This window comes from Bos indicus x Bos taurus, chromosome 16 (assembly GCF_003369695.1).
Source record: "Bos indicus x Bos taurus breed Angus x Brahman F1 hybrid chromosome 16, Bos_hybrid_MaternalHap_v2.0, whole genome shotgun sequence".
Lineage (NCBI taxonomy): Eukaryota > Metazoa > Chordata > Mammalia > Artiodactyla > Bovidae > Bos > Bos indicus x Bos taurus.
The window spans coordinates 57,541,504-57,567,681 of NC_040091.1; the positions used below are offsets into that span (position 1 = coordinate 57,541,504).

Genomic DNA, 26,178 nt, shown 5'->3' on the forward strand with positions numbered 1-26,178 from the left:
ATGTGAGACACCCGCATACAGATAGATCTGTAAGTCAGAAGCTTGAGGGAGAGAAGCCAGGGCTGGAGAGAGAGATAGATGGAAAGACCAAGGGGAAAACACACGATACAAACAAATAATATTCATTCCACAAACACCAACTGGGGATGTATCTTGTGTGAAGCGTTGTGCTGGTAGCTGTAAGAAATACAAAGATGAATCAGACTCAGACCAGATCCTGCCATTTAGGAGCCTAGTAGAGAAGAAAAGAGTCATCAAAATTCGAACACATTGGAAAGAGATAGATACCAGCCATGAGAGGCGCTCAGAGAAATTTTTCCTGGTGGTCCAGCCATAGGAAATCAAGAAGGCACGGTCTCTGGTTGAGAGATTAGGGGAGGTGCCAGGGGGTGATGTTTAAGGGAGGACATAAAAGATAGGTACGATTTGCATACATACACGTGGAAGGGAATGGAGGGCACAAGGGGACAATGCCAAGGCCGGGGCGGGTACACTGAACAGGATAGTGCAGAAAGGGGGATCCTGGGCCAGAGAATGAACAGGAAGATTGAGATCCTTCTGTTCCCAGACAATACAATGCTCTGTTTCTGTGGGTGATTTGCAAGCAAAATGACAATCTTTCTCCTTTGTGATCCTGCTGTTGCTGCTGCTGCTGCAAAGTCGCTTCAGTCGTGTCTGACTCTGTATGACCCCATAGTCAGTAGCCCACCAGGCTCCTCCATCCCTGAGATTCTCCAGGCAAGAATACTGGAGTCGGTTGCCAGTTCCTTCTCCAATGCATGCATGCATGCTAAGTTGCTCAGTCATGTCCAACTCTATGAGACCCTATGGACAGCAGCCCATCAGGCTTATCTATACACAGGATTCTCTAGGCAAGAATACTGGAGTGGGTTGCCATTTCCTACAACCCTAGTGACCTGAAATGATGTTACTTGGGTAATGCAGCATTTAGCATGAATGCTGGTGAACAATGTCTGGATGTAGACACAGCCCTTCAAAAGTGCTCACAGTATCACACAGAAATAGTTACATGGCCCACTTCCCACTCCAACTTTTTTCATTAGATAAAACTACGTAAAAATGCACATCGAATCCAAGCTTGAGCAAAGAGGTAAAGGAACTCACTGGCGTGTAGGAGAGGGAAGCAGGGAAGAGGAAGACAGCTGAATGCCCAGTGCCTCAGAGAGGACCTCGAGCAACTTCCTGATTCCTGGTAGAAATCCAGCATTGCCTTGTCCCGGTCCCCATGCTGAGGACCAGGGAACCCACCAGGAAGGGGAGTCTGGCAGGTACCCTGTAAGTCCCTGTACTATCAGTCAGCAAAGCAAGGTCCCCTATCCTGTCAGGACTTTTCTTTCCAAAGCAGATTTTTCCCCCTAACTGCTGTCCTGAGAACAGAGCTCACGGGGCAACTGAGGCCCTCAGGTGAGGAGGAAATATAAAACCACTGGCTCAGCAGTGCTCGCCAGGAATCCAGCTGCCTCTGAAGTCATTTTAGATAGGAGGATAAAGATCCCCTTCTTAGAACATCCCAAGTCCTCTAGAGGTGATTCCTCATGCTCTGTGTGACACTTCCCCTTACCAAATCCCCCAAGCTGGACACTGGGGGCCCTTTCCATGACCTGATCCCTCACATGGTCCAAGGACCACTCCATCCTGGAGCACTTCCTGCCAGCCAAGATGGGGCACATCTAGGGAGACTCCCTGGGGACTGTGAGAAGCAGAGGGGGCTAAGCACAGGGGCCCTGGGCCAGCAGTTCAGCAAGACTCCAGGGTGACTGCAGAGTAGTCCCAGTGGGCCACAGGAAAGGGGTCACAGTGACCAAACTCTTTTCAATGGATCAGCACCATGGGACAGCTCCCTCCCAGGGCAGAAGTGCATCCATCAACCCAACCTATAGGCACAGAAGCCCACCCCTGACCCCATAGATCCTCATCTTACATTCATAAATGGAAAAAAGAAGAGTAGAGTTGCTTCAGGGGATGGAATAAAGTTTCTTTATCTATTACTCTGAAGTCTATTTTAACCAGGGATTGCTACTATCCCATACATCCTTCACTCTCATTCCTAGAAGGTATGAGCTGCAGACAACTTGAAGGTCATCTAGGCTGGGCTTCCCAAGGCACAGTCCCTGAAGCCCTTCTAGTGTTCCTGATTGATGGCATGCCAATGGCTGGTAAAAGTGTTAAACATTTTTATTTCATAAAACGTTTTTTTTTTCCCTAGCATATTTTGAAATAATGAACTATTACTTCAGACCCATGGTTTTGTTGGCAGTTTCATCTAAGATAAAGCTAAAATAAGTTCAAACCGAAAAAGACAGTCAATTTAAATAAAAATATTCTGAAAACACTAACACAGATTGTATAAAAATTTGGCAAAAAAAAAAAAAAAACAAAACCCTGAATGCCTAAAGTTTTGAAAACATTCATTTACAGATAAGAAAATTGAGGTTCAGGATGGTGAAGGAGCTTGCCTGAGGTTTCACAAACTTTCAAAAGGACTAGACTGGACACCTCCTGACTTCTTACTTAGTGGTCTTATCCAGCATGAGGCTGCTGGTCTACTTGGCCTTTTTTTTTTTTTTTTAAGAGATTTAGATGTGGACTATTTTTAAAGTCTCTTCTCCAGTAGCATATTGGGCATCTACCAACTTGGGGAGTTCATCTTTCAGTGTCATATCTTTTAGCCTTTTCATACTGTTTATGGGGTTCTCAAGGCAAGAATACTGGAGTAGTTTGCCATTCTCTTCTCCACTGGACCATGTTTTGTCAGAACTCTCCACTATGACCTGTCATCTTAGATGACCCTACATGGCATGGCTCATAGTTTCATTGAGTTAGACAAGGCAGTGGTCCATGTAATCAGTTTGATTAGTTTTCTGTGATTATGGTTTTCATTCTGTCTGCCCTCTGATGGATAAGGATAAGAGGCTTATGGAAACTTCTTGATGGGAGAGACTGACTGTGGGAGAAACTGGGTCTTGTTTTGATGGGCAGGGCCATGTTCAGTCAGTCAGTTCAGTTCAGTCAGTTCAGTTGCTCAGTCATGTCTGACTCTTTGCAACCCCATGGACTGCAGGTTGCCAGGCTTCCCTGCCCATCACCAACTCCCAGAGCTTACTCAAACTCATGTCCATCGAGTTGGTGATGCCATCCAACCATCTCATTCTTTGTCATCCCCTTCTTCTCCTGCCTTCAATCTTTCCCAGCATCAGGGTCTTTTCCAAGGAGTCAGTTCTTCCCATCCAGTGGCCAAAGTATTATCTTTAATCCAATATTCTGTTGATGGGCAGGACTGTTTTCCCTCCCTGTTGTTTGATTGGAGACCAAGCTATGGTAGGGGTAATGAAGATAATAGTGACCTCCTTCAAAAGGTCTTGTGCACACACTGTTTTTTCCGTACCCCGACCCTGGAGCAGGCCACTGTTGACCCATGCCTCTGGCCAGAGACTCCTGAGCATTCACAGGCAAGACTGGGTGAGTCTCTTGTGGGGTCACTGCTCCTTTCTCTTGGGTCCAGATGTGCACGAGGTTTTGTTTGTGCCCTCCAAGAGTCTGTTTCCCCAGTCCTGTGAAACTTCTGTAATCAAATCCCACTGGCCTCCAAAGTCAAATTCCCTGGGGGTTCTCAATCCCTTTGTCAGATTCCCAGGTTGGGAAATCTGCTGTGGGTCCTAAACTTTCTTAACAGTGCGAGAATTTATTTGGTATAATTGTTCTGCAGTTTGCAGGTTGTCCGCTCGGCAGCCTTATGGTGGGATTAATGGCAACCTCTCCAAGAAGGCTTACAGAATCAAGACTGCCAGGAGAAACATCAATAATCTCAGATACACAGATGACACCACCTTTATAGCAGAAAGCAAAGAAGAACTAAAGAGCCTCTTGATGAAAGTGAAAGAGGAGAGTGAAAAAGCTGTTTTAAAACTCAACATTCAACAAATGAAGATCATGGCATCTGGTCACATCACTTCATGGCAAATAGATGGGGAAACAATGCAAACAATGACAGACTTTCTTTTCTTGGGCTCCAAAATCACTGCAGATGCTAACTGCAGCCATGAAATTAAAAGACTCTTGCTCCTTGGAAGATAAGCTATGACCAGCTTAGACAGCATATTAAAAAGCAGAGACATTACTTTGCCAACAAAGGTCCATCTAGTCAAAGCTATGGTTTTTCCAGTAGTCATGTATGGATGTGAGAAGTGAGTGAAGTGAAGTGAAGGTGCTCAGTCGTGTCCGACTCTTTGTGACCCTGTGGACTGTAGCCCACCAGGCTCCTCCGTCCATGGGATTCTCCAGGCAAGAATAGTGGAGTGGGTTGCCATTTCCTTCTCCAGGGGATCTTCCCAACCCAGGGATCAAACCCAGGTTTCCCGCATTGCAGGCAGATGCTTTAACCTCTGAGCCACTGGACTATAAAGAAAGCTGAGCACCAAAAAATTGATGCTTTTGAATTGTGGTGTTGGAGAAGACTCTTGAGAGTTCCTTGAATAGCAAGGAGACCCAACCAGTCCATCCTAAAGGAAATCAGTCCTGAATATTGATTGGAAGGACTGATGCTGAAACTGAAACTCCAATACTTTGGCCACCCGGTGCAAAGAACTGACCCATTGGAAAAGACCCTGACACTGGGAAAGATTGAAGGCAGGAGGAGAAGGGAATGACAGAGGATGAGATGGTTGGATGGCATAACCGACTTGATGGACATGAGCTTGAGCAAACTTCAAGAGTTGGTGATGGACAGGGAAGCCTGGCGTCCTGCAGTCCATAGGGTCGCAAAAAGTTGGACACAACTGAGTGACTGAATTGAACTGATTTTTAAAGTCTCTATTGAATTTGTTATGATATATTACTTTTGCTTTGTGTCTTGCCTCTTTGGCCATGAGGCATGTGGGATCCTAGCTCCCTGAACAGGGATGGAACCCATACTCTCTGCATTAGAAGGCAAAGTCTCAACCACTGGACCACCAGGGAAGTCCCTTAACCAAGTCCCCAGTCCACTCTTATGGAGAGCAGGTGGGCTCGTGGCCCCACTCTGCCATGGGAGTTCTGAACAGAGCCCCACCTGGGACATGTGGGCACACCCCCATCTGAACTCCAGGTGGAGTCCAAGGAAGGTGACCATGCCCTGGAGAGGCTGGAGGCTTTAGATGTTGGGGCTGCTTACTCTGATCAGCAAAGCACTGAGTAGAGTGGGGCCAGAGACTGACACAACCAGTGTAAAGCCTAAGGATGGTGACCTGGATGCATACACTCCATGAAATTTGGGGAATAAAGACAGAATCATGGAGAAGGAAATGGCAATCCACTCCGGTATTCTTGCCTGAGAAATCCCATAGACAGAGGAGCCTGGCGGGCTACAGTCCACAGGGTTGCAAAGAGTTGGAAATGACTTAGAGACTAAGCAACTACAACAATATAATTTTTTTATTCTTACATGTAATTTGATAACAAAATAGGCTAACAATTGTACAAAAAAAAAAAGAATCAAAGAGAGATGCTTTGACATCACTGCTGGGATGCATAATGCTTCTGAGTTTGGTTGGTGTAGCGACTGACCTCACTCTGTATGTAATACCATGTTTAAAGCCCATAAAGGTCAAACTATGACATACTCACTCAAAAATCCATAACACTTATGCATCTTAATCCCAAAGCCTTCTGCCCTCTCCCTCAGACAAAAAGGAGGGAGGAAACAAAAGGCTGAATCCTTCAACAAACGTTTGGTGTCAGAGCTCCTGCTGGGATCCCACACACCCCTGTCTCCCTCATGGTGTTGGAGCAGCAGACGTCACCTTAAGTTCACCCTAAGCCAACTCTGGGAGTGGGAGCCAGAGCCCAGAAGGGCTCAGATACTGTTCCGTGAAGCCCTGGCTGCTGTCAGCCACAGTCCAATGTACCAACAAACAGAACAGCTGATTCATCCCAAGTTAGAAGGCTCCTTGACTCATCTTTGTCGCTATTCATGGACGTCAGCAGCAGCAAGAGGTGTCAGGAGAATCATAAATAGCAGGGCAGCATTAAGAGGCTTCTGACCTCCCTGGATGTACCATGGGGACCCCAAAGCAATATTGGGGAGGGCTACCGACATCAGCCTCTCATGTAGTCAAGACTTTTAATAAACTTCCACAGATACTTGAAAGACTCACAGCTGATTTTACAAAAGAAAGAAAGTGAAGTTGCTCAGTCGTGTCCGACTCTTTGCAACCCCATGGAATGTAGCCTACCAGGCTCCTCCGTCCATGGAATTTTCCAGGCAAGAGTACTGGAGTGGGTTGCTATTTCCTTCTCCAGGGTATCTTCCCGACCCAGGGATTGAACTCGGGTCTTCCACATTGTAGGCAGACGCTTTACTGTCTGAGCCACCAGGGAAGCCCCTGCTTTGTCCATCCTCAGACTCCTCAGCAAGGCAGAGAGCCCCCACCAACTTATAAATCCTTCCATATCGCCAACTTGATTGTGACATGTCTGAAAGCACAATTCTACTTCTATGTATGAATGTACATTTATATGAGGTATTTTGCTTTAAGGTATACTCTAACATGTATACATACAACTCTACTACATATGGCAAAGTTGAAGCCAAGCAGGAGACACAGGGAAGAGAAGATAGCATGTTTGCTAATCGGTGTCCTGTTTATATTTCTTTTGTCAAGTTTTAAGCACATTTTTGTTTTCATCAATGTTTATCTTCACAAAACCCAGCAATACCATTCAGGAAAGGCTAATGTGAGTGTATTTCACCTTAATCTGTAAACACCACATGCCTGTATTATAGCAAGAGCAATCTTTATCAATGTCTTCCTTAAGTGACAATTGTAATCAATCTATGGGAGTCTAACAAAAACTAGCAAACCATTATCTTTCACTCTGTGAATAGGACCTTATCACTTCTACCAATTGTTAGAGTCTAGTCTGTTTGGGATCTGCAGGCAAAATGAGGAGAATGTACTAATCAGGGTCACTAGACTGTGGCCTCCAGGCCAAATGTGGCCCACTGCCTGTTTTTATAAATAAAGCTCTATTGGAACACAGCCACATACACTATTCATACAGTGTGTATGGCTGCTTTGGCACTATGATGGCAAGAGTTGGATAGTTGCAACAAAGCTTAAATGGCCTTCAAAGCTGAACATGTTTACCATTTGGCCCTTTACAGATCCTTGGCCTAATTTTCTGCCTTTAGCCATGCTAGGGGTCTCTCTGTGGGCATAAGCTGGCTCTATCTACTACGCATAAATCTAGCCTTCTCCAACCAAGCCCCATGGGTGTGAGTTTGTGGTCATAAATATGGGCAAACTTCAGGTCTGTGAGAGAATCCCAAAGCTTTAGGGAGGGGCAGAAGGTGAGGGAAGACAGCAAGATCTGGAGGAAAGATAACATCATTAGGAATAAGAATCTGAGTTTTTCCGCCAGTGCTGACCTGAATATCCCCCACCATTATGTATATGCCTTCTTTTGGCTGTTGAGAATGTAATAACAATCTTTGTATCTGTGGATACATGGGCAGAAAAGGAATTCCCATAATGACATCATTTGGTTTGATGAAAAAAATAAATGAGGGAAGTTCTTCCAGGGAAGTTTGGAGCTGAGATTATCATGCTAAACTACAGGATAGCTGCTAGGAAACCCTGTAAACAACAAAACTGAAGTTGACTTAACAATGCCCTGGATGTATATGACCACGTCCCATCTTTGTCACGGGCACCTCCTGTGGCCCTGATGGCCCTAATTGCCTCAGTCTTCTCCCTGAGCCAAACTCCTCGAGGACTCCTCTAAGAGGTTGCTATGATCCCACCTGCTTTCCTGGCTCCCCAAGGCAGAGGGCCCCTGGGTAACACACTGCACACAGAAATTGTTACAGCTAGCTTACATGGCATCGCAAGAGTTTATCTAGGTGATATTTACTAGGCATCTCCCAGGGGCCAGGCACATAGGAAGTGCTTAATAATAATCATCTCATTTAATCATCATACCAGCCCTAAGAGGTAGAATCTATGATTATTCCCATTCTATAGATAAGAAAAGTGAGAATAGAGAGATTGAGCAATTTTTGCCAAGGTCACTGGAATATCTAGTCAGTGGAGGAATGAGGATTTAATTTTGTGGTCTTTCTGGTAGCAAAACCATTGCTATAAACTACCAGAGCTAGACCATAGAACTACACAGTACTACACATAGGACTTACCGTCTTCACTGGCTTCTTGGCTTCTCAATGACTTTTGCTCAGATCCAACCTCAGGCTTCTATAATGCTTGGTCTTGTGGCCCAATCTAGTTCTTCACTCTTTGAAGTGGCTTAGAGACTCCAGCATAACAATACCTTGCCCAATTCTCTATGTGTCTTCCTAACCTCCATTAAGTAAAGGTTTCTTGCTGTGCTACCCAAAAGAAGCACATTTGTTCCACAGCCCGCAAAACTGGAGAAGCCAGCCAACTCTCATGCCACCAAGCTGCAGTCTTAATGTCAGAGTCAAGTCTGAAGTCAGATGTACTTGTCTTGAAAACTGGTTCCACCTGCGTGACCTTGGGTCTGTAATTTACTTTCTGTCTCAGTGTTCATATCCAAAATATGGGAGAATTAATGTCTATTTCACAAAGCTGCTACAGAAATTGCTATTGTTCCTGAAGATAATCCCATACATTGTCTGGAACAGAATGAGTGAAGGGACAGCTTCTTTACTATGAATATTACCAACTCTTAATATTGAGTTAAACCCCACGGAGATCATGATGCTTGCTTTCAAATAGATCATCAGGGATTTTTGAAACTAAGTATTTAAAAGTAAATTGTTGGCATCTATATCAAAACTAAGCTAAATTGCTGAAGAGAATATTACATCAAGTTGTTAACAGATATTAGTATCCTTAAAAGATATTAGTATCCTAGTGAAAATTTGGCCTCTTAGCTATTTTCCTTGCTGTCTGGAAAAATGAGGGTAACTGAAGGCCTCTGTGAGCTTCAGGAAAGAGAAGAACAGAATTATAAAGAGGGTATAAAGAATGGGATGGAATGGGAAAGCACTTGGCACACAGTTCTGCTGAAGATCATCGTCAAATGTTAAGTGTTAATGATATGATTGAATGTTCCTTGAAAGTACAATCTTGTCTTATGAAATTTCTCTCTCCATAATTAAAAAAAAGTACCTGAAGGCTGCCATGAAAGGATCAATGACTAAATGAATGAATGCATTGATGATTTTTTTTAAATCAATGACAGGTCAGTAATGCTTTAAAAATGTTTTTTGGTGTTTTTTTGTGTTTTTTTTTTAGTTTCTAGAAATTAACTGCAAAAGTGTGAGAACATATATATGAAGAAGCCTAAGTTTACTGTTACTTGACTTTCACAATTTTAGAGTTGGAAGTTCCCAACTTCCCTCATTCCTTCTCTGCCAATAAACCTGCTGCCAGCTGTGAGAGAGAGTGGCTGAAGCCAAGGTTAGCAGGTGGGGTCAGCAGAGCTGAACAGACTCTGAGCTTTTGGCTTAGCTGCCTGGTAGAGCCACAGAAAGACAGACCTTAAGCCCACCCCAGCTGTGGGTCCTAGCACTCATAGAGTGACTGGCTTTAGAATAAAAATGGGACACGTGTCAAATGAGTTCCAGCATACAGAATAACAAAACCCAGTAAAAGGGCATGTAATGAAAATATCTTGGGCACTCACCATGGACCAGATATGAACTGGGTACTTCTTAGACTGTATCATGATTGTGCTTAGTCTCTCGGTTGTGTCTGACTCTTTGCAACCCAATGGACTACAGCCTGCCAAGTCCCTCTGTCCGTGGTATTTCCCAGGAAAGAAACTGGAGTGGGTTGTCATTTCCTCCTCCAGATCTTCCCAACCTGGGCATCAAACCCATGACTTCTGCATTGGCAGGCAGATTCTTTACCACTTGAGCTCCCTCTTAGAGTATATAGACTCTGACAACTGCCTCAGTTCAAATCTTAGCTCTGCAACCTTAGAGTGGTTTCACTTTAGGCAGGTTACTTAGCTTGTCTGTTCCTCAATCCCTTCATCTGTAAAGTGAGATAATAAATTCTACCTAAGGATGTTGTGGAAAAAGCAAAAGAGTTTCAGAAAAACATCTATTTCTGCTTTATTGACTATGCCAAAGCCTTTGACTGTGTGGATCACAATAAACTGTGGAAAATTCTTCAAGAGATGGGAATACCAGACCACCTGATCTGCCTCTTGAGAAATTTGTATGCAGGTCAGGAAGCAACAGTTAGAACTGGACATGGAACAACGGACTGGTTCCAAATAGGAAAAGGAATTTGTCAAGGCTGTATATTGTCACCCTGTTTATTTAATTTATATGCAGAGTACATCATGAGAAATGCTGGGCTGGAAGAAACACAAGCTGGAATCAAGATTGCTGGGAGAAACATCAATAACCTCAGATATGCAGATGACACCACCCTTATGGCAGAAAGTGAAGAGGAACTCAAAAGCCTCTTGATGAAAGTGAAAGTGGAGAGTGAAAAAGTTGGCTAAAAGCTCAACATTCAGAAAACAAAGATCATGGCATCCGGTCCCACCACTTCATGGGAAATAGATGGGGAAACAGTGGAAACAGTGTCAGACTTTATTTTTCTGGGCTCCAAAATCACTGCAGATGGTGACTGCAGCCATGAAATTAGAAGACGCTTACTCCTTGGAAGGAAAGTTATGACCAACCTAGATAGCATATTCAAAAGCAGAGACATTACTTTGCCAACAAAGGTTCGTCTAGTCAAAGCTACAGTTTTTCCTGTGGTCATGTATGGATGTGAGAGTTGGACTGTGAAGGAGGCTGAGCGCCGAAGAATTGATGCTTTGGAACTGTGGTGTTGGAGAAGACTCTTGAGAATCCCTTGGACTGCAAGGAGATCCAACCAGTCCATTCTGAAGGAGATCAGCCCTGGGATTTCTTTGGAAGGAATGATGCTAAAGCTGAAACTCCAGTCCTTTGGCCACCTCATGCGAAGAGTTGACTCATTGGAAAAGACTCTGATGCTGGGAGGGATTGGGGGCAAGAGGAGAAGGGGATGACAGAGGATGAGATGGCTGGATGGCATCACTGACTCGATGGACGTGAGTCTGAGTGAACTCCGGGAGTTGGTGATGGACAGGGAGGCCTGGCGTGCTGTGATTCATGGGGTCGCAAAGAGTTGGACACGACTGAGCAACTGATCTGATCTGAAGGATATTGTGACATGAATGACAAATAAATGGATGCATTTTGAAAGTACTTAGTAGTAAACACATAGTAAGTGCAAAATAAGATCGTGATGATGGTGGTGGTGGTGGTGGTGGTGGTGAGATCTTCCGATCCATCAACATCTCTACAACTGAGACTGTGTTGCCTACTGTGTTAAATGAGTGAATCAGGGACTCATGGCTTCTCAGCCTCCAATAAAGGAAATGGTTCCAAGCTGTATCTGGAGCAGAAGTCCACCATTTTCTGTGTCACCTAAGCCAACCTCTTCATAATAACAGCCAACAGAAGGAGGTTTGTTAAGGTTGCATCCACCTATGGGCTATTCGACAGGAAAGTCTCTGAAGATACAGAACTACGGTAACCAGCGAGGTCCATCCACTTGTTTCCCTGAGCTAGAATAAGAGTGGCGGAAAGAGGGGAAGCTGGCAGCCCAGGAATAACATGAGAAACCTCGTAAAGCTGAGAGGAGTCAGGCGAGGTCTGAAGTGAGGTGACCTAATGAGTGAATGGATAGTATGAACATTTAATAAAGGCATCAAAATGGGGACATTTACAGTGTAGACTGGACAAAGTTTCCCATTCATGGCCACAGGAGCAACAGAAACAGGTGCAAAAAGCCAAACCACAAAGTGCTGAGGCTGGGGGCTCACAAGATGACTTGGATCCTGCCCAACCCACCAGTCTCAGGTTTCATGAAATTTTGCTTTTAAGATTTTTTTTTTCAATATCAGAAGATTCCTGTCTCCCTTACCTCCCTATGAATTTCTACAGTAAAACTTCATTACAGAGATGGTCTGAGTAGATCTCCAGTCTTTAAAGCTAAAAAGTTTAATTAATACATTCATGTCACAGATGAGGTCATGAAGGCTCCCCAAAGGATAGCCTTCTTTTAAAGGATAAAATGTTAAAGCCAGGATCTGAAGACCACCTTCCAACTAAATGTAAGGTTTCTTTCCACTATACCCCAGTTCCCACTCTACAGGAATGGGGGAGGGTAGCCAGCAAGACGGATAGCTAATCAATTGCAACGGCTAATAGATTCACAAGTTCCTGCATCTGCTGCATCTTGGCAAGAGATGCACTGCCAGACCACGGTGCCAGGTGGGGGAGGTTTGCAAGGCAATTGTCCCGCGGCTTTTGGAATAGCCCTCAAATGGACCTGGGGGTCTTGCACATCAGACTGTTGAGACAACCAAAAAGCAAAGCATTTGTGTTATTTAGGGGTCTTGCTATTTTAGGAACTGCCCACCATTTTCCTAATGGGAGGCCAGGAACACAAAGATGGGTTTGGCAGGGGAACAGTGTGGCCAATAAGTCAGTCTAGCCCCATCATGGATGGCTTGAGTCCCTAGATAAGCTCCTTGGACTGAATCAGGACCTGTCTTTTTGTACCTTCCAATTTATTACTCGAGTTCTGTTCTTTGTGGTAACACAAAATGTCTTAACTCCTCTATCTGGTTCTTAAAGATCAGAAGGACCAGCTCTGATAAATTAGGGCCTGCTCTCTTCAACTAAACAAATAATATCAATTGAAAAGAAAGATGCAAAAGTGACTCTGAAGAATGAGATTGCTAACCAATTTTTGGTAACAGGTTTGCTGAACATTAAAGGTGCTGAAAGGAAAAGCATCTTGCCCTGTTTCCCTCGCGCACGTACATTTAATAAGTACCTGACAGTCTCGGTGGCATATAACGATGACCATGCTTACAACTGCTCTTCTCTGCCCTAGAAATGGTTGAGCTTGAGGAGGGAAATGAAGACAGCTTCAAGCAAAGTAATATGTGACTCTAGACAACTGAAGTGAACTTGATTAAGGATGCTCAGGTAGGAGCAAGAATGCGTCTTCTGGCACAAGTGGCCTGTCGTCCTGGAAACACAGCCCTAGGGCTCCCCACATGTGTGTTCTCTGGGCTTTGCGCTAACTCAGCCTGAAGAGTGACCTACCCAGAATGGAACTTCCAGAACCTTATTTTCTAAATTGTTTCTCCCAGAAGAAAACTATGTGTCTTGGGCTTACCTGGGGCTCCCAGAAACAAGAAGCTTGCGGACCCCCGAGGAGCCAGCAGTTGAAGGCTGTAAGAACTGGCTGACGCTGGCCAGTGGGCTCTACACAGGGGCTAGTGGTTCTGAGCAGCACCCAGCCTTGATTGATGGGTTCTCCTCACAAAACTCTCAGGAGGAATAGACAAATGCTTAGATTTTTTTTCCCCTCAATTGTGAACTGTGCCTGAGAAGAGTGAACTATAAAAGATATCATCTAACAGTGGGAGTTATCATATATATATGTATGTATACATATAAACACAAACACACATATATCAAACTGAAGCATTTTTGAAAGGCTACTTGCTGTGAAAAATATACTTAACCAACCCATATGCATACAGGAAGTCTATTAACACTGTCATCTTTAATTACGAACATGAAATATGTAGATAATACATTAAAATTACATTATGCACTGTAAAATTCTTTTGCACACTTTAAGAAGAAAAATGTAGATCACATGGTAAATTAGCAAAATTACAACATGAAAATTTAAATTCATAGGCTGATTATCTAATGTAAACTTGTATTAAAACCTGATCTTCAATGGAGTAAATGATTTGCTAATAACTGAAGAATTCCTTGACTTTGGTTTAAGCTCACATATCAGTTTACAATTGATTTTGTTTTCACTTGTTCAAGAGCTTGCAAAATAGTATCCTTGTGCGCTTTTGTAGTTTTAAGTGTCAATTATCTGGCTAAATTCGAAATAAATCTCTTCAGCCAAGTTTGAATCATGCAAGAGGTTAAAATACATCGTGTGACCCTCTAAGCAATAATATAAGATTTCTGGAGGGAAATCCAATTGTTTTATGTAAGGAAGAAATAGTACCTCCTTGGAAAAAATAATTCAAAAGTTTTAGGATATGATTGAAAAATAAGAAAAGCAAAAGGTTTTTCAAAGTTTTAAATTGCCAAGTTCTCAGCTGAGGTATTGGTTTTCTGTAAGCTCAAGATTTTGCTGATGGTATATTTACACTGGGCACAGTGTAAGAAGGAACTTACCAATTCTCATCCATACAGTGTCAAAAGGATACACAAAAGGGTTTTTCTTGGCATCTCATTCTCTCATTACTTACATTTTGTGTGTAAAACAAAACACAGCCAACAGTGAATGCAAAATATAAAAATAAACAGTGGTCCCTGCACTGAGGTAATATGGATGAGAAAAGTGTAAATACAAAATGAAAGAAATGCAAACTTTAAGGTGTTCACAGAACCATTAATTCCCTCTGCACATATTGGAAATATTTAGGATTATCAGTTAAGCTTTTAAATATACATTTTCTTAACAAGAGAGAAAAGGTTGGGTATATTCATGTTTTGATAATAACCTTAACTTTTCTCTTTTTTGAATTATGCTATTTGGATCCAACTGAAAGCCTCATCAGTATTGATCATTACAGTTAATGAAAAATAGCCCTGCTATTGTTATTTCATAACTAACAGGGTTTGGGTAATAAGATTTCATTTAAGTGCCTTTTGCTGCCCAACACTGTTACTAGTCAAAGGACTTTGCTACCTTCTAACACTTATACTGCTGTCATGGAGGAGCCTTAAATGGCTGCCTACTTACTTCCAAAGGATACTGCATAAAGAGTATCAGATAGTCTACCAGTCCCTGAGTTTCTTAAGAAGAAACCATCAGAGACTCTGGGAACGACATCTTCAAACAGGATACCCTCAGGCTTGATTTCTAAGCTGAGGGCAGATAGACAACTTCAGACTTTGAAACTGTTTCTAGAATACAACGTAAAGGATAGGAGAGGCCGAGTCTGAGGGTGGATGGAATAGGGCTGGAGGAAGGTGGGATGGGAAGAGGCGCTGCGGGAGGCTCCACTGACCACATCGTCTCTGCAAGGATGTGAGGCAGCACTTAGGTCTTCAGTTTGCCTGGGGAGCCCTGTGCTCCTGCAGAAGTCATAGGCTTTCCTGAATTTTCCACGGAGGTGTGGGTCTATCCACATCCGAGGGCAAGTCGGAGACACATACAAGACTTGCCCACCCTCACGCTTTGCCCAAGCCCTTCTAAGGGCTGCTCTGCCCGCTCCAGTTCAGTTGAAAATAACATGGCATAAACTAAAGTCAAGCTGAAGGAGTAATCTCATTTTATTTGGAAAGCTGAACGTCACTGTTGGTCTGTCATGGGTAACCAGTAGCATATGAAGGAAAGAGCTCAGAGTCCCAGGTTTAAGGCTGATTTTTGTTCTTTCCAATTCCTTGTCCACTGTCCATTAATTTCTGCTCAGGAAAACTCAACAAAAAGCATTAGCAATACAGGACTTTTCCTAAGGGTTATTACATTCTAAGGACACCATCTATTTCCTCAAATTATTTGGCATCCTTGATCAGCCACCCATCGCCATAAATATGTGCACACATACGCATCTCCACACTCACACTTCTCTAGCAAACCTATTGGAGCATCTCATTCTGCAGACAGAAGGCGGGGTCCTTGCTGTGGTGAAGATAGGGTGTGGCAGCCAGGACAGCTTCAGTCTATCTTCCCTCAGAATCTCACAGCACTCCCCCTATCCCCACGAAACACACCTTCTGACACCTCATCCGTCCTAAGCTCATACTTTGGGTCTTTCTTTCACGCACAACCACATCCAACAGGAATTCCTAGGAATCTCTTTACAGTTCTCTTCACCCTAAACATTTTTGTGGTGTTCTCTGAAATGGCCTTGGACCAAAAGAAACCAAACAAAAACTATCCAAGACAAAGACCACTTCCCACATTGATAGGAGGCTGTGGATGGCCGGTGGGAAGTCCACCATCGTGCCTTTCTTTTCAGTCAGACCATCTGATAAACACAAGAACAATGCAGCTCCTACCTCTGTCTCCCTAGTCAATGCCAGGGAGGCCACTGGCGATCTGCTCGTTCTCACCACAATCTGGAAACTGCAAGCTACACTGAAGAAAACAAGCTTCCTCGAGAGAGGAAACGCTGGTCTTTAATGAAGGATGTACAGGTACTCTAGCTCTTATGTTGTAAACATCAATTAGCACAATAATCTCATTTACCCATTCACTTTCTGGCATATCTGAGGTTGACCATTTGCTATGGAAAGACTCTTCTCAACCACATAGTTTCAACAAACTAGAGCAGCTTACACATATACAGGTAATCTATCAAATAAGTCATTCCTGGAGACACTGGCTGAAGGAGAAACAGAAGACTTGCCTTTTGAGATTTTATGGGGATATCTTCCATGCCAAATAGTTAGATAATGGAAATTCTAATATATCTAAAACATGCTCAGTTTTCCCCAATCTAATACACAAAGCTAAATAGCACATAGTGATGGTTCAAGAGTAATAGATTAATTACAGTTTAGACCAAGACCTCATTTGGTTTGAAAGAGCCCATCCTCTCCCATACACAGACAATCAGTCAAGTCTCAGCTTGCTTTCAGGCTACCCTCAGAGCAGGTGATGTATTGATTTTACTAATAAAAATATTGAGTGAGTCAGGCATTTTTCATTTCTACTGGGAAACACATTCATTTATTCCACAAATAATTGTTTAGTACTATGTGAATACATTATTCCAGGTATTGAAGATATACCAATGAACAAAACAATATCAAACAAAACCCATGCCTGTCACCGTAGCACTTAATGTCTGTCTAGTGAGACTCTAAAATATAGAATGTTAGAGAAAATTCTCTAATTTTCAGAAGGGATGCTGATGGGATGTTTCTGAGCTGGACTAGTGGGAGAGGCAAGGCTCTATTTATTGGCATGTCCTTTACTGTAAGAGGACAGAAAGCCAGGACTAACTTTCTCCCAGCTGGGAGAAGATACCTCAGGAGCAGCAAGCAGATTGGGCAATCCAGTCACTCAGCAAACATTCATGGAGAAACTATTAGAAGATATTCTGATCTAACTGAATAATCCCTTTCTAAGACAATCCAATGCCCCCATCTGAGGTTGTCTCTGATTTGTAAGTTACTCCCTATCTAGGCATGTTCCTAGAGAACTGTCAGGGAGTGGTGCTGTGCAAATAACTGCAATTTTTACTTACACCACAGGTGGAGACATTTCCCATAAATGAGAAATCAACTTATGCACAAGATCAATGATGAGATTGTGGAGATGGATCCTCCAGGGCTGTGGCACCCACGTTCTTAAGGTCAAGGTAGTATAGCCTGAGAGGCTATGGTTGCACTGCTCTTACCATGACTGAGATGTGCAGGATTCTCAGCTCCTCTTCTGCTGACTCATGCTGGGGTTCTTCGGTTGGGTCTTGCCCAGGGAGGCTTGGGGCACCATCCTGGTGGTGGATGTGAAAAAGTAAAGTGCCATTCTCCAGCCACTGCTGCCTCCAGCGCACCAGAGGGATGTCCTCCGTGTTCCCTGAGATCTCTAGAGCACAGACACCAAAGGCACAGGTCAGAATTCCGAGTGGACCAGTCCACATCTATGGTTTCATCTTCTTTTAAGACACTGCCTCTGATTAGTCAATGTCAGCTGAAGACAACAAAGGGTTTCTAACTACAGTTGAGTCAGGCTGACTGCCGCTTCAAATCTCAAGGAGGGGAAGAGGCCCTGAGAAGAACAGAATTAATCCCCCATAAACTAATGGCCCGGGCTCCCGCCCATTGAGAAAAATACACAGGTAAGAATTCAAGTTTTTCACCATATTTCTATGATCAACAGCATCCTTTACTCACCACAGTTTGAATACCCTGATGACCCACTGAGGTAAACATAAGGTTGTTTGCCTCTTGTAAATTTGAAAGTGTGAGTTCCCTAGCAATTACTCGTAGACACCAGTGAGTCTACCAAGGAGAGAGTTAGTAATTACTGTGCAGAGAACTGGCACTTATGGAAGAGTCCTGGGAGGGTACTGCAGAGCAACTGGAGCTGGCAGGTTATTTCTAAAACCACCATCATCTGCTACTTAGTCCACTGGAGATGTCTGATACCGGCTTTTGGCAGGTAATGTTTTAATTCCCTTTAACTTTTCTCTTCATTTTTGCAGAGCAAAGGTGATGTACATGAGAGGATGATGAAGAAGTGGGCCCTTATCACAGACTTAAGCACTCATCTGCCTCCTGAGCTCTAGATGCAGGCACTGAGATAACTAACATCAACAATGAATACCAATGTACGCAAACCAGTTATGCACTCTGCACGATAGGAGCTCAGCTGTGCTGCAGAAGTATACTGCTATATGTCTCTTCCTCTAATATTCCTAAGCAGTATTGTATCAAAGTTTTGAGACATCCCACTATAGAAAGAACCTGATTAACCCAGCATTCTTGAGCTTCATTTGGCCCTAACACCATTTTTTTCCCCTTAACAACTACTATCGTCCTCAAAAACTAATATTCTGCTGAACATACTTGGCAAACCATTGCTTTAAAATTTTCATTTTTTTTGAAAGGCATGGCTTCTTCTCCCAAAATTTATCACCTTTGACCAAAAAATTCAATATACATAAAAAAGATTTAATAAGATCCATTTAGAAGAGTATTTTCATCAAGTACCACAATCATAAAGAGGAAAGCAATTTTAAATATTTATCGAGTTTATAAATATCTTTCACTATTTGTGGGAGTGTACAAATGATGTTCTGCTGTATTTATTTACTTATATATTTATTCTTTAATTTATTTAACCTACACGCACTGGATATATGCTGCGTATGCACTGGCACTGCTCTAGGCGCCCAGAGACTAAACTGAATGAAATCCTCAACAAGTTCTCCAAAGCAACCCACTGTGAGTGAATGTGTCCTGTTACACCACATGCATAAAAGCTTTGTGGAGACAGAAGGAAAGAGTAATCTTGCTTGGATAGAGGGTGGACGATGGAAGGAAAGAAGATTTGCCAAAAGAAGATGTTATGGTGTTGGGCCTTGAAGACTGGACTTTGTTAAGTAGACACAGATGTGGGGAATGGACATTCAGACACTGATAGGAGAATACGGAGAAGCAAGAAGAGGCATATTGGCTAGTCCTCTCAGGAAAGATAAGTGAGAGGGATTCATGATCCACAGGTCATCAGCCTGTCTCTAAAAGACACTGCGATGATTCTCTGGCTCAGGGGTTCACACCCCTGGGGCCATGGGCCAGTACCGGTCTGCACTGCAGGAGGTGAGGGGTGCACACGGAAGCAAAGCTTCATCTGCTGCTCCTCATCACTCCCCATCGCTCACATTACACCTGAATCATCCCCTCCCCACCCCTCTATTTGGGCCCCCCACCCTGTCCATGGAAAACCTGTCTTCCACGAAACTGGTCCCTGCTGCCAAAGAGGCTGGGGACTGCTGCCCCAGTTCATCCTACCATCCTACAGACCAGAGAGGAGAATACACTTAGAAGCGTGCAGGAGGGTGAGGGTGTAGCAAAGACAAGAGTCCCCTTCATTCTCAGCCTCTCTCCCTAATTATCTGAAGGATTCAGTTGGCCTGTTGGGCTGGTCAGCTGTCTATGCTCTCGAAGTGACTGGCACGGAGGACACTGCAGTGGGCAGAGGGTATGAGAATGGAACATGCCCTGCAGCCCAGCCCGGCCTTCCCCCAGGCACAGCTCCATTTGTTAAGTGAGGAAGTGACACGGGCTTCCCAAATCCACCTTTCCTCTAAGGATTTTTTAAGATTTCCAGGTAAACAGACACCCTTGGGCACACCTCCGTGGGTACCTGGGTCGACCCGTGGCTACCACACCATGCTTCATCACAAGCCCTGCAATCACAAACCCCACTCCCCAGCACTTACACTTTCTAAGCACTCAGGCCTCCACATCAAAGCACTGGAAGATTCCTCCTGGGAGACACTCTTCCCCTTCCCAGGTCTGTTTCCTGCAGCTGCGGTAGAAACCAAACTCTATCTCCTCCTCACCACAGACATAAAAGTCACAGGCAGGGATGGACATGTACACACTGCTGTATTTAAAATGGATAACCAACAAGGTCCTCCTGTATAGCACAGGGAAATCTGTTCAGTGTTATGTGGCAGTCTGGATGGGGAGGGAGTTAGGGGGAGAATAGACACATGTATATGTACGGCTGGGTCGCTTTGTGATGCACCTGAACTGTCACGACATTGTTAATGAGCTCTACTCCAATATGAAATATAAGTTTAAATTAAAAAATTACAAGCAGCAACAGCCCCTAATAGAGCACTTAATGGCCTAATTAAATCATCTAGAGCAACACACATTCAGCCTCTTCCCTGCACTTGCTCTAACCCACCTTCGAATTTATTCTGCACATGCTGGGTGCCTCTTTAGCCCTTCCTGTAACTATTCAAGAGGAATCCAGCACATGATACCTCTAAAGCACTCAACAAACGGCTTTTTATCTCCCAGGAGACCCTCATCAAGGAGGTCAGGCTCATTAGCTCTGTTTTAACTGTGGAAGCAAAGACAAGTAAATACCCAGACCAAAGTCACCCCAGCCTGACACAGAACAGGGACTAAGACAGATGAAGGAACTTCTATCAGATCTCCTCAACCTCCAACACACGCATCAGACAACATGACCTTCAAACATGCATAAAGGGGGAAGACATTGAGTTTAAAGTCCGTGGGGTCTTTTAGGAGTTTTTGTGCTGCAGTACTTTAAGTCTTTGCACAAAGTCTTGGTATTCCATGAGTTATTTTACAATTGAAATATAATTCACAAACCATAAAATTCACCCTCTCAAATATATACAATTCAGTGGGTTTAAGCATATTCACAAAGTTGTGCGACCATCACCACTGTAATCCAGAAACTTTTCATCACCCTCCAGAAGAAATCCTGCACCCAGAGGCAGCCAAGACTGTTTTGAGAAGGAAGGAGTTCTGCTTCAAGATTCTAGGGGTGATAGTAACAAGCAAGGAACAGGTGCAGTGGGTATATGGGGACGTGGGCTGAGAACACAGAATCTCTACCCTTGGCTTCCAGTCCAGCCCTCTGAACCTATCTATGAGTTGATGCCAAATTCCTTTGGAAAATTATATTCTGTTTCTGTCCAGACCAGAACTATCATAGAGAGCAAAGGGCAAAAGAAGGAAGTTACCATACCTGCCACTGAAGGTGGCTGTCATTTTTTAGATTAAACATAATTACAGAATGATAAGTTCCTCCTTGGCTTTTTCCCACCTCTCCTGGCAACATCTGGCATGGGAGAGCTAAAACGCTAAACCAGGAAGTTATTTACTTAGGCTCTATCTGGCCTGGGTTAACCAAAGAAAAACCACACAGGGACAGTAAATGTCTTGTGAATTTCATCACAGGGGGGCTGAGATCAGAGGCTTGGAACATCAGTGTAATCACGTTGGTCTGGATGTCAGCAAAATGGCTCAAGAACAATAAATGCTCAGAAATTGCTTGATCAATGCAAACCTGACCTGGGACTCTGAAGCAGCAAATATGGGACGTGATCAAATAGTTACTTTAGTCCAAGGCCTCCTGAGGGCTGTGGATGAGGCTCCAACAGAGCCTTTGCCAGTGTACTGAATAAAACAAGTGCCAAGAGGAGCCAGTGTCATCTCAGGGTACCACCATGGCCATCTATCATACTGTGGGGCTGAGATCTCCAAAGAGGTAGGGCTGCCCTCTCTTTTAGCGTTCCAGTCCTTCCAAGCTTCCCCTCCATGAACCTTATGGATCTCAGCACCTCCAAAATTTTTGAATGTCTGAAACACACAGAAACCAGGATGCCATTTATTCTTGTATTCAGCCAAGATCCTTGGAGCACACCCTGTTATTGGTGTTTAGTTGCTTAGCCGTGTCTGACTCTACATGGGCTCCTCTGCCCGTGGGACTTCCCAGGCAAGAACACTGGAGTGGGCTGCCATTTCCTCCTCCAGGGGATCTTCCCGACCCAGGAATGAAACCCACATCTCTTCCACTGGCAGGCAGATTCTTTACCACTGAGCCACCTGGAAAGTCCACCCTATTTGCCACATTTAGCAAGTTGTGCTGCAGGTTTTCTACTCTCAGGGAGGTGTTGGTCTAGTAAGAAACTGAAGACAGAGCCATAAATAACTACTCTAAACAGTAACAGCAGTGCTGGGTGAGAGGGTGGAACTTGGCTGGGCCTGTTCCCTTGGGAAGGGATAAAATGGGAAGAAGTGTTGGGAGGCAATTCGAGATGAAGAGAACAGTGTATAAGGAACAGCAGGTGCTGCATGCTTGCAGAACCACGGGAGGTCTGGTTATGCTGCAGAGTGAAGACACGCAGGGCAGTAGTGGAGAACTGGGGCTGAAAAGCCAGACTGGGGTCAACTGTAAAAGCTGTGAATGCCAGTTTAAGGAGTTGAGCCCCAATGCAAAGTCACCCTTGGCTTTATTAAACAGAAGGATGAATAAAGCCATGATTATAGAGATGAAGAAGAACAGAAAGAGCAGCAACAGATGAGACTCGGTCACAGTCTCACCGTCATGCTGATCCTCTATTCCACAGAGACCACAATACTAAGACCTCGGTCTGGAGGAACCTTAAATGAGACATCAGGCTTGGGTTTTCTTCTCTGTATACGGAGGAGCTGCGTCGATGAATTTTAAGATCCTTTTTAAGTTGCCAGTCCACAATTCTAAATCCAAAGGGTGTGCTTCACCTTAGGGTGTGAGCACCTTAAAAGACAATGATTTCAATGTCCCAAGCAATGTCAAATCTTCACTCCAGTCTAACCTCACTCTACGTCTCCCCTTTCTCTTGACCACACAGTGGACACGTTAGGGATGATGTGATTGGAGACTTTAGGGGCCAGGTCCATCTTCAGACTAGACCTCAGGTTGGTGAGAAAGGTTCTCATCCAGGCTGGTATAGATATGTAGATTCTAAGAAAGAAACCTTGGAGCTTCTGCACACAATAGAGAACGAGGAAGACAGGAACTTAGGTAAGGAAAGTCATACTACAGAATAACCTGGGACGGGCAAAGGCAGAGAGGAGGAGAGTGAGATGAACTCACTCTTACATAGGCCTTAGTCATTGTTCTAATGTTAGCCTGTGTGCTCTGAGCTTGCCACACTGTCTTTCTGAGGGGTTAGCTTAGGACACCCAAAACTCACTGCAGAAATCCCTGGTCCTTCTTTAGGCATCGCTTCACACTGAGTCCCTGAACTGACCTGCTAAGACGATGCATCACATCAGAGTATCAGAATCTGCCCAAAGGACAACTTCATCGAGGACCAGATGCATGATTTCCTCTTTCAAAGAATCTGGCAATTTAAAGTCAAATGTGGATTTTAACTTGGGAAATTCTCAAAGATCCTTTAATTCACTGAATAACTTAAGAGTAGCTTAGAGCAGACCTGGCATTCTGGGTCCCCTTTCCCTCTGCTGGCAAGGCCGAGTTTCACGCTAAATCCAGCTGAGTAGTAATGAGGTGGCTCAGGTGTTGACGTCAAGCCAGAAGGAAGCATTAACTTGTCCATTCTTAGCCTCTTGTTAAGGGCACCTGATGAACTGACCCCGCAGTCTTTCAAGATTGAGGGTGATACCCCCTGATGGCCATGACTATTAGAAGACTTTGCTTAGATCAGGATTTTTAAATTCATTGTTAATCTTAAAAACCTTGCCTCCAAACCAAATCTAATATGGCTTCGGAAGGGGCTCCCCAGAGCAGAGTTAGAAAAGGACTGGATCAATTGGAAGACAAATAAAATGCACAACCATGAAATTCCCTGCCATTAGGGGATTGGAGGGGGAGTGTCTATGGGTTATTAGTTTTGCTTGGTTGTTTTTTCAATTCTATTAAGTGTGGTATTGTGAAGAGCTTCATATTCTTCATGAAAGAATTACAAGCGAAAGGGAACATCTCTAAAAATAGAATCTAGCCACCCATTCAACCTCTGCTCTCTACGCTGCCATTCTGAGTTGTTCTCTGCCACAGGGATTGAGCTCAGAACTTTAGTGGTGATAAGCTAATTATCCCAAACTAAGGATAACAAGTGGGTCTTGTCCATCAGTGACTAACATTAAGGCGACCAAAGGTAGGCCTGTGATAGAATTACACCTTTTTCTTCCATTCTTTTTTTAATCGCCCCCGCCCCCGACTTCAGAGTTTGAAAGGTATTAATGGTAGGTCTATGTTTCCCACATGCTCTCATTATGGTCTTCGGACGGAAACTGTTAACAATGGCAGTAACTTTCAACACCTCTGTAAGAAAATAACCTGCTAAAGGTCAGGGGTTAATAACAGCAGAGGATCACTAATTATCCTGTAAATCTTTACTCTGGTATCAAACGTGACCCAAGTCTTTATTGCTTTAGGAACAGCAGCCTCTAAAGACCCCAAGTTGTTCCATAAACATAATGAGAGCAGCACATTAGTGTCCTGGCCATCTGTGAGGAAGGATAAGGGACAGATGAAAATCAGGCAAAGGAGATGGATGCAGAGAGAAAGGACAAAGTCAGGAGAAGCACGGACAGGAGACCAGCCAGAGAAACAATATCCCATGGGTTGAGTTGGCTGGGTCTCCACACCTCTTGCCGCCGGTACCATCTGGTACGGAGTTCTGAAGTGATGCAATCCCACATCCCAGAGAGAGAGCCACATACAATAAGGTGCCCTACTAGGTCTAAAAAAATCCACCAGCACGGATGCCAGGAACACCAATGATTTGCCCGAAGTTTGTGCCTACATAGGCTTGGCTAAGTGAATAATCAAGTGACAGATAACATGGCCAGGTAATTCTTTTGTAAACATGTCCAGAACACAACTGGAAACGGAACTCTGTTTGTGGTTCTTCTATTCAACACACTGTCGACCATGGAGCTGCTGCTTATTATCTCATTCTCACTCCTCTGCCCCCACACACAACTATATGAGCAAAAGCTTCACAGCAAAATGGCTTAAAATTTAAGAATCTCTCGCCCAACAGAAGAACAAGATGTTCCTTTTCCAAGTAACTGGAATCTTTTTGACTTTCTGAGATTTGGAATAGAAATTTCCACTTCTGACCAGGAGAGGGATAATTGAATTTCTATTTCCTCTGCTTGGTGACATTTGCTCTCAATGGCAAAAATAAGACAGCCTCAAATCATTAATGATCCCATGCTGAGAAATGGAATGGCAGGTTAAAGAGAGCTTTGTGTTGGGGTGGGGGTGGGGGACGCAGGAGAATCAGGTTGCTGTAATTTCCCCAGAGCCCACTTTTCTCATCTTCAAATGATGAGACTAGGAGGTCTCTGAGGACCAACCCCTCCCAGTTCTAACCATGGTATTCAATGACACTGGCTCTAGTCACACCCCAAATCAGGTGCAGGCTGAGTAAATTTCTGCATGCCAATGAGATAAACGTCTCTGGAAGTTTTTCCAATTCAGACTTTCCTCTTGGGTTTTGGGATGCTTCCAGCTTAGTCCAGCCTATCAGTTTATAGACTGGTTACATTGAAACTCAAGACAGGGACCTATAGGGAACTATAGTGACTTAGAGGGAACTCTAATTAGCAGCCCCCCAGTAAGAAAGAATTATCTAGCCTACAGATGTCAACAAAGGGTCTCAAATGACTTTTTACTTTTCGTGTTTATGTGGACAAGGGTAGTCTAAAGAAGAAAATTGCATCTGATCTCTCTCGGCAGCCTCACCAATAGCCCTTTATAGAGCTATATTCTAAAAATCAGAAATGTCAGCTTCCTTAAAAGCTGCTTACCCATCCACTTCTCTGTTTTCTGGAGAGGTTTACAACTGACTAAAATAAACAGATATGGAAAGAAGGAGTGATGGGAGAGAGAAATAAGGACTCATATAGTATGTTGCCTCTAGGGGTGGGTGGAGGCAGAAGCTGCAGAAAGCGGAGGGTGGTTTTGTAAATCGGACTTGATGGAAAGCAGTGAAGCTTTCTATGGATGCTGCTGGAAGTAGGTCACTCTCTGCTACTGTGTGCTGGCATGAATAGCAATTGAGCAACTCTTCGAACATTCTATTTACCTAGCCATGAAGATGAAAACATTCCTGTGGGGGGAAAATGCGGCCAAA

General features: G+C 43.9%; 1 protein-coding gene across 2 annotated transcripts in view; it reads right to left on the minus strand.

Annotated features, from left to right (window-relative positions):
- ASTN1 (astrotactin 1) overlaps window positions 1-26,178 on the minus strand; it is a 352,052-nt gene that overhangs the window by 210,162 nt on the left and 115,712 nt on the right. For both annotated transcript variants that reach the window (XM_027565413.1, XM_027565414.1), the window contains exon 2: window positions 17,434-17,621. In XM_027565413.1, the coding sequence (XP_027421214.1) occupies window positions 17,434-17,621 (188 nt within the window). The remainder of the gene's footprint in view (window positions 1-17,433; window positions 17,622-26,178) is intronic.